Source organism: Ctenopharyngodon idella, chromosome 3, assembly GCF_019924925.1.
Source record: "Ctenopharyngodon idella isolate HZGC_01 chromosome 3, HZGC01, whole genome shotgun sequence".
Taxonomy (NCBI): Eukaryota; Metazoa; Chordata; class Actinopteri; order Cypriniformes; family Xenocyprididae; genus Ctenopharyngodon; species Ctenopharyngodon idella.
Genome location: NC_067222.1, coordinates 37,533,799 through 37,547,800, shown reverse-complemented (window position 1 = coordinate 37,547,800; position 14,002 = coordinate 37,533,799). Strand labels below are relative to the sequence as shown.

At 36.1% G+C, this 14,002-nt stretch overlaps 2 protein-coding genes across 14 annotated transcripts in view; both read left to right on the top strand.

Annotated features, from left to right (window-relative positions):
- The window catches only part of LOC127509187 (uncharacterized), a 71,410-nt gene that overhangs the window by 43,923 nt on the left and 13,485 nt on the right, over positions 1-14,002 (top strand). The gene's annotated exons all lie outside the window — the stretch shown is intronic.
- On the top strand, positions 1,732-11,048 carry kdm8 (lysine (K)-specific demethylase 8). The gene is made up of 7 exons (XM_051887735.1): positions 1,732-2,557; positions 6,017-6,189; positions 6,272-6,404; positions 6,509-6,556; positions 7,585-7,734; positions 7,815-7,907; positions 10,855-11,048. Exons 1-7 carry the CDS (start codon positions 2,102-2,104, stop codon positions 11,017-11,019), a joined length of 1,218 nt encoding a protein of 405 aa, XP_051743695.1. The 5' UTR covers positions 1,732-2,101; the 3' UTR covers positions 11,020-11,048.

Here is a 14,002-nt window from a genome sequence, read left to right as displayed (position 1 = left end):
TGGAGGGCTTGAACGGACCTACTGTCTAGAATCATTTTCAACTGTAGGCCTCCTGGAGCAGTCAAGCAAAACAGGCCGTAGGTTTCCTCCAAATTTGGGGCAAAAATGGGTGCAGGTTATTCAATATGGATCCCGAATAGACACAAAGATACTATTTATCTAAATTAACAATTAAGTTGACTAATAATTAAACCATTCAGAACTTAAAGGTGCTAGCGTGGCACTCTAGAACTTCCTACTGATGGGCGTTTTCGAAACACTGTTTCAAGAAGCTTCGACACTTCTAAGAATCTTTTGTTTCGAATCAGTGTTTCAGAGCGCGTATCAAACTGCCAAAGTCACGTGATTTCAGTAAACTAGACCAAAGACAAAAGGGACTTGGTTTCAAAATATTTCAAAATTTCATGGTTCACTGCTGGGGGACGATCTCTGAGAACCCATGAATCATGCGGATTCACTGAGATCGCCACCAAGCAGAGAGAACTGATCTCTGATCAGCTTCATACATTTGTATATGTTTTAAAGAGACATTTGTATAATTAAAATGAATAATAGTAGTTATTAGTCTTTTATTGGCCTGTTTATCTACCTACCTAGCTGAGCTATTTATAGAGAGAGAGAGAGAGAGAAAAAAAACAAGTAGCTTGACATGATTTAGCCAAATAGGACAAATCCTGGATCAACATCTTTTGTTAGTTCTGGAATATTTTTTTAATAAACAATTACAGACCAAACCCTATCTGACAACAACGCAGTGCATCCTATTGGTTTGGCTAAGCATTACTGTTCTGGTCACATTTTTTACAAACACAATTGTGTTTTATATGGAACAATATTAATATCATTCATAATAAGAAATCATTGTACATGGAGAACTGGGTTTAGCACAACATTTTAATTGTAAAACAGCTTAATGACAAGAATGGGCAATTATATACATACCCTAATTTTATTTCAAAATAAAATATTTTGTGAATGAAAAAGAATTTCACAAAGTAATTAAGGCTGTCCCCAATGGCATAATAATGTTAAATAAATTCTCAGATGTAGATATTAATAATAGGCTACAACCTTACAAAATCCTGGTCTCTCCTTTTTTGATAAACGTTTTAATAACAATTTTATAAGAAATTCCTTTAATGTCGGATCCATTCCTCCATGTAAATCAAAATGGCTTAAACCTCATTGTATATCTTGCCACAGCATTTGGACATTACCATATAAATATATTAATTCTAATAAAGTAAAAGAAATCATTTACAAAATTATTCATAAATGTTATCCTGTAAATGCAGCCATTAGTAGATATATCCATACTGTCTGTGATAAATGTACTTTTTGTAACACATCATTTGAAGATATTGAACATCTAATTTTTTATTGCCCTTTTTCTTTTTGGACTGACTTTAAAATAGACATGAACTCTTAATTTTGAACCCCATGACATTTAACTTTGTTTTCAAAACACATATTTTTCTGAAAAGCAAAACTGTTATTAATCTTTTAATTATTTTGGCAAAGTTTTATATTCATAAGACAAAAATAACTCATCATATATTACCTTTTATAACACAGATCTCACAATATATTTTGAAACTTTTTCAAACATGTACGTTTAATATTTTAGTTGTTGTTGTTGTTACTCTTTGTTTTATATACTTTGAACTGTATTACAATGCCTTATATTTATCTTGTACTTTTTGCATTGTACTTGTCTGCAATTGAAAGAAAAGAAAAACAACAACAACGCAGCGCGTTCCGGAGCGGAACGTTGTTTGTCGTCTGTGTTTCTAGCCGGACATTAAAACCAGGCGCAAACTGCTTGCACGAAAGCGTAACTGCCTTTCGCTTTAATACTTCTCTTTTGATATAAATTACCCATTTATGATGTAATTGACGCTAGTTGTGTACATTGTTTTTTTAAGCGCTGTTAATTATTTGTTGTAACAAATATGAATAAATACTAGTTCGTCATCTCCATACCATGAGCAGTATCCTAGTTGTTTCTCTCCCAAGCATGTAAACTATTTCTGTGGTCGCTTTTCACCAGATCATCCATCAGAAATCAATTACATGTGATCTGCAAAAGTTTCTTCTGCTCATGGCTCCAATCTGGCCTGATGTTCGAGCTGTTTTGCCCTCGACAGTGTCTGAATTCCCACTTGACTTTAGTGAAAAGATTGAATCCAGCGCGTTGAATGTTCTTGAGCTGGCCAGAGATCAGCTGTACCGTTCATCAGATTGCCCAGCTTCAGCCGAAAGAGCTCAAATCATTATAGATTACTCCTGGGAGAAGCTTAACACTGGGACATGGAGAGATGTGGACAAGGAGTGGAGGAGAGTTTACTCTTACGGCTGCTTATTCAAAGTCTTGAGTTTGTGTCATGGTAATCCATCTCAATACAACATCCAGGAGGCCATTAAGACTTGTGACATGAGTTTGTTAATGGGAGCAGCTATCATGGACAACATTCTGCAAAGGCTTGTCGGTATCTTAAGAAGTAAAATGAAAATGAAGAGTCCAAACAAAGAGAAGAATGAAGAACCCTGTTCAAAGGTGAAGTCATCTTTCCTGAAGGGAAAAAGAAGAGTGATAGTTTAGTGTGATTTACTCAAGTATGATATGTAGTGTCATTTTAGTATTTATTAATATTTTGAATTAGCTTTTACTTTTATATTTTCAGTTTGTTTTAGTAATTTTATTTGCGTCTGTCTAGTTTTTTACATTTTTGTTTAGCTTTGAATTTTCTTTTTCAGTTTTAGTAATTGTAGTACTTTAACTTAAACTTGTTTTATTTCAATTAGTGTCCAAGGCAATACTTATAATTTTCATTTAAATAAGTTTTTCATCTAATATATATATATATATATATATATATATATATATATATATATATATATATATATATATATATATATAGGTGCTGGTCATATAATTAGAATATCATCAAAAAGTTGATTTATTTCACTAATTCCATTCAAAAAGTGAAACTTGTATATTATATTCATTCATTACACACAGACTGATATATTTCAAATGTTTATTTCTTTTAATTTTGATGATTGTAACTGACAACTAAGGAAAATCCCAAATTCAGTATCTCCGAAAATTAGAATATTACTTAAGACAAATACAGAGAAAGGATTTTTAGAAATCTTGGCCAACTGAAAAGTATGAACATGAAAAGTATGAGCATGTACAGCACTCAATACTTAGTTGGGGCTCCTTTTGCCTGAATTACTGCAGCAATTGCGGCGTGGCATGGAGTCGATCAGTCTGTGGCACTGCTCAGGTGTTATTAGAGCCCAGGTTGCTCTGATAGTGGCCTTCAGCTCTTCTGCATTGTTGGGTCTGGCATATCGCATCTTCCTCTTCACAATACCCCATAGATTTTCTATGGGGTTAAGGTCAGGCGAGTTTGCTGGCCAATTAAGAACAGGGATACCATGGTCCTTAAACCAGGTACTGGTAGCTTTAGCACTGTGTGCAGGTGCCAAGTCCTGTTGGAAAATGAAATCTGCATCTCCATAAAGTTGGTCAGCAGCAGGAAGCATGAAGTGCTCTAAAACTTCCTGGTATACGGCTGCGTTGACCTTGGACCTCAGAAAACACAGTGGACCAACACCAGCAGATGACATGGCACCCCAAACCATCACTGACTGTGGAAACTTTACACTGGACCTCAAGCAACGTGGATTGTGTGCATCTCCTCTCTTCCTCCAGACTCTGGGACCCTGATTTCCAAAGGAAATGCAAAATTTACTTTCATCAGAGAACATAACTTTGGACCACTCAGCAGCAGTCGAGTCCTTTTTGTCTTTAGCCCAGGCGAGACGCTTCTGACGCTGTCTGTTGTTCAAGAGTGGCTTGACACAAGGAATGCGACAGCTGAAACCTTGCAAACGTCTGCGAAACATCTGTGCGTAGCGGTTCTTGAAGCACTGACTCCAGCTGCAGTCCACTCTTTGTGAATCTCCCCCACATTTTTGAATGGGTTTTGTTTCACAATCCTCTCCAGGGTGCGGTTATCCCTATTGCTTGTACACTTTCTTTTCCTTCCCTTCGCCTCTCTATTAATGTGCTTGGACACAGAGCTCTGTGAACAGCCAGCCTCTTTTGCAATGACCTTTTGTGTCTTGCCCTCCTTGTGCAAGGTCGTCTTTTGGACAACTGTCAAGTCAGCAGTCTTCCCCATGATTGTGTAGCCTACAGAACTAGACTGAGAGACCATTTAAAGGCCTTTGCAGGTGTTTTGAGTTAATTAGCTGATTAGAGTGTGACACCAGGTGTCTTCAATATTGAACCTTTTCACAATATTCTAATTTTCTGAGATACTGAATTTGGGATTTTCCTTAGTTGTCAGTTATAATCATCAAAATTAAAAGAAATAAACATTTGAAATATATCAGTCTGTGTGTAATGAATGAATATACAAGTTTCACTTTTTGAATGGAATTAGTGAAATAAATCAACTTTTTGATGATATTCTAATTATATGACCAGCACCTATATATATATATATATATATATATATATACACACACATATATACACACATATATATATGCACACACTACCTAATTTTTTTGAAAGAAATCTCTTATGCTCATTAAAGCTGCATTTATTTTATAATAAATACAGAAAAAACAATAATATTGTGAAATATTATTACAATTTAAAATTATGGTTTTCTATTTAAATATACTTTAAAATATAATTTATTTTTGTGATGCAAAGCTGAATTTTCAGCATCATTACTCCAGTCTTCAGTGTCACGTGATCCTTCAGAAATCATTGTAATATGCTGATTCATTATCAATGTTGGAAACAGCTGTGCTGCTTAATATTATTTTATAACCTGTGATATTTTTTCAGGATTCTTTGATGAATAAAAAGTTAAAAAATATCAGCATTTATTTAAAATGGAAATCTTTTGTAACAATATACACTACCGTTCAAAAGTTTGGGGTCAGTAATTTTTTTTCTTTCTTTTTTTTGGAAGAAATTAATACTTTTATTCAGCACGGATGTGTTAAATTGATAAAAAGTGATAGTAAAGATTTATATTTTGAATAAATGCTGTTCTTTTTAACCTTTTATTCATCAATGAATCCTGAAAAAAGTATCACAGGTTCCAAAAAAAATCTTAAGCAACACAACTGTTTTCAACATTGATAATAACTGAGTATCAAATCAGCATATTAGAATGATTTCTGAAGGATCATGTGACACTGAAGACTGGAGTAATGATGCTGAAAATTCAGCTTTGCATCACAGGAATAAATTATATTTTAAAGTATATTAAAATAGAAAACCATAATTTTAAATTGTAATAATATTTCACAATATTATTGTTTTTTCTGTATTTATTAAATAAATGCAGCCTTAATGAGCATAAGAGACATTAAAAATAGTAATGTTTCCAAACTTTTGACTGGTAGTGTATATATATATATTTATATATATATATATATATATATATATATATATATATTCTAGCTTTATTTCAGTTAACAAGAACATTTTTTAATAGTTTTAGAGTTAACAATAACAACTGTTCCTGGATCAATTTTTTAAAATTGCAAACCAATCAGTAATGTTTTGCCATGGATGTTATTATTTTCGAGCAAAAGCATTTATGAAGTTATAATAGCTTTGTAAATTTCAGCTATTATTCAAAAAATGATTTGTAAAGAAAACTCAACATATGATCAAATTATGCGTGCAAAATATTTTAAAATATTATATTTTAAATGTATGCATTTACAAATATATTATTTAACTTACATTATTATTTAACATTATGAAACAGCGGGTATTTTTTCCCTCTGATGTTTTGAATAGGGTTTGGTCTTATTCCAGAACTAACAAAAGATGTTGATACAGATGTTTGTCCTACTTGGCTAAATCCTGTCATGCTACTTTGAAACCTTGTTCCAATGCTGTGTAATTACTTGTATCAATGTTACATTATTCAGCTATACACTATTCACTTATAAAGCTTCTCTAAAACAGAAAATGAAACAGGACTGTGTGTGCGAGCCTGTAATAAACCCTGCTCAAGAAGTGCCAAGGATTCAGTGTCCGTCCCTGGAGCGCTTCAGATCAGATTTCCTGGATCTTCAACGGCCTGTGATTATAGAGGGAATAACTGACCACTGGCCGGCCTTCACAGAGCATCCATGGAGGTACTGATAAAATATGCATTTCTAGATTATATCCTTTAAAACATCTGTACACTACCATACTGTATTTTTCACTCTCTCTAAGCATAGACTACTTAAGAACTGTCGCCGGCTGCCGGACGGTACCTGTTGAAGTGGGATCCAAGTACACTGATGAAGAGTGGTCACAAAAGCTCATTACAGTGAATGACTTCATAGACCACTACATTATAGGCACTGTAAGACAAATTTCATCGTAAGATACAATGTTTTTATATTTTTTGGTCTAGAGAAGCTGCTAAAGTTTTGTCTGTAATTATTATTTTTGCTTATTTTCTCATAGGCGGAGGAGGGAGTAGGATATCTGGCTCAGCATCAGTTGTTTGATCAGGTCAGTTGTAGTGATGGGAAATTCGGATCATTTTACTGACTCTGATCTTTGAATCTCGTTCATCATTTCGTTCAATTCAGCATAATATAATTAAAATGTTACATGTTAATAACGAACTCCCCAACACATCTACTTTCACAACATTGATCATATTTTGAATAAGAAAAAAACTATTATGCAACCAAGGCCAAATTATGACAAATGGAAACAATTAATTCATTGCTTCAGGCTATGCAGTCTGTTACCTCACATCCCGATCTGTCGTTCGTTCTTTTGTCACGTCATATCTTCCCGGCTCAGTATCTTACAACAAAAAACATGACATTAGTAATATAAGGATAAAGTTTAAAGTAACTGACTCTTTATTACCACATTCAGTAATTCAGAAATTGTATAAATTGTAAGAAATAATAAGCTACAATTTGAGACCAGAAATGCATTGCATAGCTGTAAGAGGTTAAAAAAAACCTGACTACCCATGTTTGTAAGGAAGTTTGGGAATTATTAATTAATTTCTGTTAGAGAGGTGAACTAATCATTTCTCTTTCCGGTAAAGACTGCGATATAGCCTATTGGGCAGTCACGGGATGAACGAATGACTCAAACCCGAAGACTCGAGAGGGGAACTAATCAATTGTTTCCTGTACAGAACTCGTAGGATGTTGCGCATGTGCGGTCAACCCAACATGAACAAATCTCTTGATGAGACAACTGGATGTTCCTGAGTCATATTAAAGATACATTCAAATTGAACGAATCATTCATGAACAGCACATCACTAGTCAATTGCAATTCTTTTTGGTACCACTTGATGAGCAGAATCTAGATACTTCACCTTTAACTTTCACATATTAAAGTGCCACTATTATACTATTTTATAGGTTCCTTTTGTTTTTGAAATCTCCTATAATAAGTTTACATCCATCCAAGGATGCTATGGCAGTCTTCTGGCACTTGGACATTTCCTAATGGATGTAGCATCATTCAAAAGCAATAGCTGTAACTTTGAATGTTATTCGTTCTGATAGGTTCCAGAGCTAAAAGAAGATATTCGTATCCCAGACTATTGTTGTCTCGGAGAAGGAGATGAGGATGACATTACAATTAATGCCTGGTTTGGGCCTGGAGGGACTGTGTCTCCTCTCCATCAGGATCCTCAACAGAATTTTTTGGCACAGGTAAACAAAAATTTGGCATTTGAAATGGAAGGCTTTTGATTCCCATTTCATTGCATTCTGCTTTTGTTTTTGAATGTCAGGTGGTTGGAAGGAAATACATCCGACTCTACAGCCCAGATGAAACAAAAAATCTCTATCCACATCAGTCGCAGTTACTGCACAACACCAGTCAGGTAGAAGACTTACTTTATGACAGCTGAAGTTTCTTGTACACAGTGTTGGGGGTAACGCAAGTTACATAGTCAGATCACTTTTTTCAAGTAACTAGTGTGGTAGATTTTCCAAGACGCACCTGACTTATGTTACCTGTTCCTGGGGCGTCTCCTAATCGACACCCGAGCGTCTCCAGTCGACACTCAATAAATTTCCTGATCTTTCGAAGCGTCTCCAGTCGACACTCAATAGTACTCGGAGCATCTCCAAATCGACACTCAATAATATCTCGGTCAACGTCTTGACCCTCAAAAACCTAGTGTTCCCTAACCTGACTTGCTGCAGCAATAACCAGAGACTCCAGTTTTTGTCCTTCAAAGCTTTAATCACGGCCGGGAGAGTTCTCATCAATTCCAGAGAATCTCTCTCCGAACAAAGAAATACAGCAGGTTTTATAGGATTTCAGGTACATTTCACAGTCAGTATGGCATGATCTATTACTCATTATCATCAGTCTAATATGATTGGTTCAGATTTAAGAAAAACATCTCAGTTCCTTTGTCCCGCTTACTGGCGGAGTAAATTTAGATAGGAACAACTGATTCACAAGATCATCAAAAAATATCACCGGGTTAATAGTTCAGATAGCCAACACAGCAGATTTTTTCCACTTGTTACAACACTCAGTCCTAGTGACTATTTCTCTATTTCAAAGTTAGCTTATTAGGCCTGTAGAAGAAAAGAAATGTTAGTTCATTATTAATTAGTTCAAAATTTCCATCACACTAGTAAAGTAATGCATTACGTTTAAATTTACAACAAAATATCTGAGTTACTTTTTTTAAAAAAGTAGTTACTTTGTTTTACAATTTATTGACTGACAGCTCTCCTGTCTCCATGTTGAGAGAAATCGTGAGTAAGTGCAGAGGTGTTGTGTGCGCTGTATAAACATGATGGTTGTTCTAGACTAAATGTGTGCATGCATTTACTCATTTACTACTTCTCCTGCAATTCAGAATAGCAGCACAGCTGAAAGGCTTGTTTGTTTGAGCTGTGCCCTTTAATATACAGGCATGAATTTGCATTTCCTTCAGCCTGAAGCTTATTCATTTCACTTTTGGTATGAAACGGCCTTTACATTTGCCAAAAATTGTTGTTATAAAAACAACCAAACAGCCCAGTCCAAATGAGAAAAGTAAGACAAAAGTAATGCAACAAATTACTTTCCATAAAAAAGTAACTGAGTAATGCAATTAGTTACTTTTTAGGGAGTAAAGCAATATTGTAATGCATTACTTTTAAAAGTAACTTTCCCCAACACTGCTTGTATATACCTGAAGTTTATGTATATTAATCATGACAACTCTCTGAATAGTTTTAGCATGTTATTGAATATGGCAATGTTAATGTATTTGGTCTAAAAGCTGCTATGTGACAGGATGTATAGCAAACAAGCTAAAAACAAAAAAAAACCCAGAACTAAGTTTTTATAAGCTGTCGACCCAAAATAACAAGCGTTTAGGACACAAAAGTGGATACAGGCAATTGAGACAGAGCGCAACATGTCATATTACTCTGAGAACTACGCCCACTGGAGGGGAACATAATCAGCGACAGGAAAAACAGTATATAAAACTGACATTTGGATATTTGACTTAACAGTGACAAAATGTTTACTGCACACGTAGGCTTACTGAGTGTCAGGATCACACAATTTACCCATTCTTCCTGCTGATGCTTCACGTCTTATTGCCTGTATCCACTTTTGTCTCCTTAAAGGCTGGCTCCTTGTCATTTTGGTTCAGAAGCTTATGAAAACTTAGTTCTGGGTTTTTTAGCTTGTTTGCTGTACACCCTGTCATACAGCAGCTTTTAGACATTTTCTGTCTTTTGTTAGAAGCAAGAAATGACAAGGAGGCAGCTTCATGCAATACAATTCAATGGAAAGGGTTGGATTGTTTCCCCCAGAGTGGGTTTGGCCTAAATGCGCTCTGTCTCTATAGTGCGCTGCAGGACTAGCTAACAGCAAACAATAGAGACAGAACACATTTAGGCCACGCCCACACCGGGGGGGAAAACAATCCAACCGTCTCCATTGACTTTGTATTGCGTGAGGCTGCCTCCTTGTCATTTCTGACTTGTAACAAAAAACAGAACAATGTGTAAACACTGAAATGTGACAAGGTGTACAGCAAACAAGCTAAAAAACCCAGAACTAAGTTTTTATAAGCTGTCGAACCATAAAAGCCAGCCTTTAAGGAGACAAAAGTGGATACAGGCAATAAGACGTGAAGCATCAGCAGGAAGAATGGGTAAATTGTGGGATCCTGACACTTAGTAAGCCTACGTGTGCAGTAAACATTTTGTCACTGTTAAGTCAAATATACAAATGTCAGTTTCATATATTATATTTCCTGTCACTGATTACGTTCCCCTCCAGTGGGCGTAGTTCTCAGTGTAATATAACATGTCGCGCTCTGTCTCAAATGCCTGTATCCACTTTTTAGCTTGTTTTTTGGGTCGGCAGCTTATAAAAACTTCTGGGTTTTTGGTTCTGGGTTTTTTAGCTTGTTTTCTGTACACCTTGTCACATAGCAGCTTTTAGACATTGTTCTGTTTTTTGTTACAAGTCAGAAATGACAAGGAGGCAGCTTCGCGCAATACAAAGTCAATGGAGACGGTTGGATTGTTTTCCCCCCCGGTGGGCGTGGTTTTCAGATTATGATGCGTTCTCTATGAACCAGACTATTTAAATGTTAAGCAAGCAATCTCATTGGCTACAGGATCAGCAGAGGCCAATCAGTTTGTTTCATACGCTAATGTGATTGCTTGCAGATTGCATGTAAAGGACCTATCAGCCTGTGCCTTCTATATATATATATATATATATATATATATATATATATATATATATATATATATATATATAAGAAAACATAAAACATGAGTTTTCTTTACCACCACCAGGTGGAGGTGGAGAATCCAGACCTGGTGAAGTTTCCAGATTTCTGTAGAGCCTCATATCAGGAGTGTGTTCTCAGGCCCGGAGATGTGCTCTTCATCCCACTACAGCACTGGCACTATGTGCGCTCTCTTGAGCTCAGCTTTTCTGTCAGTTTTTGGTGGTCCTGATCTGTACTGAATAAATCAGCATGCACAGAGTTTCTTGTCTTGTATTGTCTTTATTTGTGCAAATGCTAAATATGTAATCACCTTTAGGGTGTATCTAATGTATGATCATTTCAATTTTATCACTTATACTTTGTGTAGCATTTGGCCATTTTTTTTTTTATCCAAAGCGGCAGTGTATTCAACAGGGTCCCTGCAGGTCTTTAAAAAGTCTTAAAAAAATGTTAAGTTTTATAAAATTTAAGGCTGTAAATAGTCTAATATATCATAAATGGTATAAGAAAAGTCTTTTAATTATAGATGGTTTCTGCAGGTTTTATGAAGGTAACTTTAAGACATTTTTTAGACCAAGTAAAGAAAATGTAAGGAATAAATTGAAATCTAAATGAAATTGTCTAGGGAGTAAACAATGAGTTGTATTAGTAACACTTCAGAGTTTGAAAATACATTTCCAACTGATTTAATTAATTTAGAAAAAAAGTAGCTTGAATCGCTCTGCTCCCAACCACTAGAAAATGGAAGTAACTTTTACTGTACCTTCTAAACCCACTGAAAAAAAGTGATGTTCTTCCTCAATATTTTTTTTCCAATACATAGCCTACACTTAACAAAATTATAAACGCAACACTTTTGTTTTTACCCCCATTTTTCATGAGCTGAACTCAAAGATTTAAGACTTTTTCTGTGTACACAAAAGGCCTATTTCTCTCAAATATTGTTCACAAATCTGTCTAAATCTGTTAGTGAGCACTTCTCCTTTGCCGAGATAATCCATCTACCTCACAGGTGTGGCATATCAAGATGCTGATTAGACAGCATGATTATTGCACAGGTGTGCCTTAGGCTGGCCACAATGAAAGGCCACTCTAAAATGTGCAGTTTTATCACACAGCACAATGCCACAGATGTTGCAAGTTTTGAGGGAGCGTGCAATTGGCATGCTGACTGCAGGAATGTCCACCAGAGCTGTTGCCCCTTGAATTCAAAGTTCTCTACCATAAGCCGTCTCCAAAGGCGTTTCAGAGAATTTGGCAGTACATCCAGCCGGCCTCACAACCGCAAACCACGTGTAACCACACCAGCCCAGGACCTCCACATCCAGCATCTTCACCTCCAAGATCGTCTGAGACCAACCACCCCGGACAGCTGCTGCAACAATCTGTTTGCATAACCAAAGAATTTCTGCACAAACTGTCAGAAACCGTCTCAGGGAAGTTCATCTGCATGCTCGTCGTCCTCATCGGGGTCTTGACCTGACTGCAGTTCGTTGTCGTAACCGACTTGAGTGGGCAAATGCTCACATTCGATGGCGTCTGGCACTTTGGAGAGGTGTTCTCTTCAGGGATGAATCCCAGTTTTCACTGTACAGGGCAGATGGCAGACAGCGTGTATGGTGTCGTGTGGGTGAGCGGTTTGCTGATGTCAACGTTGTGGATCGAGTGGCCCATGGTGGCGGTGGAGTTATGGTATGGGCAGGTGTATGTTATGGACAACGAACACAGGTGCATTTCATTGATGGCATTATGAATGCACAGAGATACCGCGACAAGATCCTGAGGCCCATTGTTATGCCATTCATCCACGACCATCACCTCATGTTGCAGCATGATAATGCACGGCCCCATGTTGCAAAGTTCTGTACACAATTCCTGGAAGCTGAAAACATCCCAGTTCTTGCATAGCCAGCATACTCACCAGACATGTCACCCATTGAGCATGTTTGGGATGCTCTGGATCGGCGTATACTTCCTGCCAATATCCAGCAACTTTGCACAGCCATTGAAGAGGAGTGGACCAACATTCCACAGGCCACAATCGACAACCTGATCAACTTTATGCAAAGGAGATGTGTTGCACTGCGTGAGGCAAATGGTGGTCACACCAGATACTGACTGGTTTTCGGACCCCCCCAATACAGTAAAACTGCACATTTTAGAGTGGCCTTTTATTGTGGCCAGCCTAAGGCACACCTGTGCAATAATCATGCTGTCTAATCAGCATCTTGATCTGCCACACCTGTGAGGTGGATGGATTATCTCGGCAAAGGAGAAGTGCTCACTAACACAGATTTAGACAGATTTGTGAACAATATTTGAGAGAAATAGGCCTTTTGTGTACATAGAAAAAGTCCTATTTCTTAGAGTTCAGCTCATGAAAAATGGGGGCAAAAACAAAAGTGTTGTGTTTATAATTTTGTTCAGTGTATATCTAAACATTCTTGAATCAAGATACATTTACTTGAGATACAAAATTACAAAATATTATGTCTTGTTTCCTGTGAAATTGATCAAAATAAAGTGAGGTAGTGATTAAAACAAGAACAATCTGCCAATGGGATCAGAAAAATTAACTTAATCTAAAGGAAAGTTTTCATAACTCATTGACAGATATGTTTTAAGCATAAACTCAATTTTGTTAAATTTTTCAAGGCTTATTTTTACATTTGCATCTTGAGTAAGTGTATATTGATGTTTAGATATTTGTATTGGGAAAACAGGACAAAAATACTAAGATATTCCTTTTTTGCAGTGCATGCACCATTTAATGCCACGACCTGCATGTCTGATACAAGACCTTTTTAAGGCCTTAATTTGTGTTTTTTTTTTTTTTTTTTTTTTTTTAGAGAGAAAAATACATTTCACCCTACATCAATTAACAGGGAGCCAATACCATTAGTTACAAACTATAAATACCTTGGTATAGTATTGGATAATAAGCTTAAATGGGATGTGTGGACTGAGCATTTAAGTAAAAAGATTCAACAAAGAATGTATTTCTTAAAGAAATTACTCTCGTTCAATGTCCACAATAGAATGTTACGGATTTTTTATAGTGCTTTTATTGAGAGTGTTATAACATTTGGTTTAATTTGCTTGTATGGCAATGCTTCAGAGGCACAGAAGAAATTACTAAGGAAAGAGGTGATTTTGGCAAGTAAATTGTTAGGGATTTCTTTGCCGAGTATAGAAAGTATATACAAAGATAG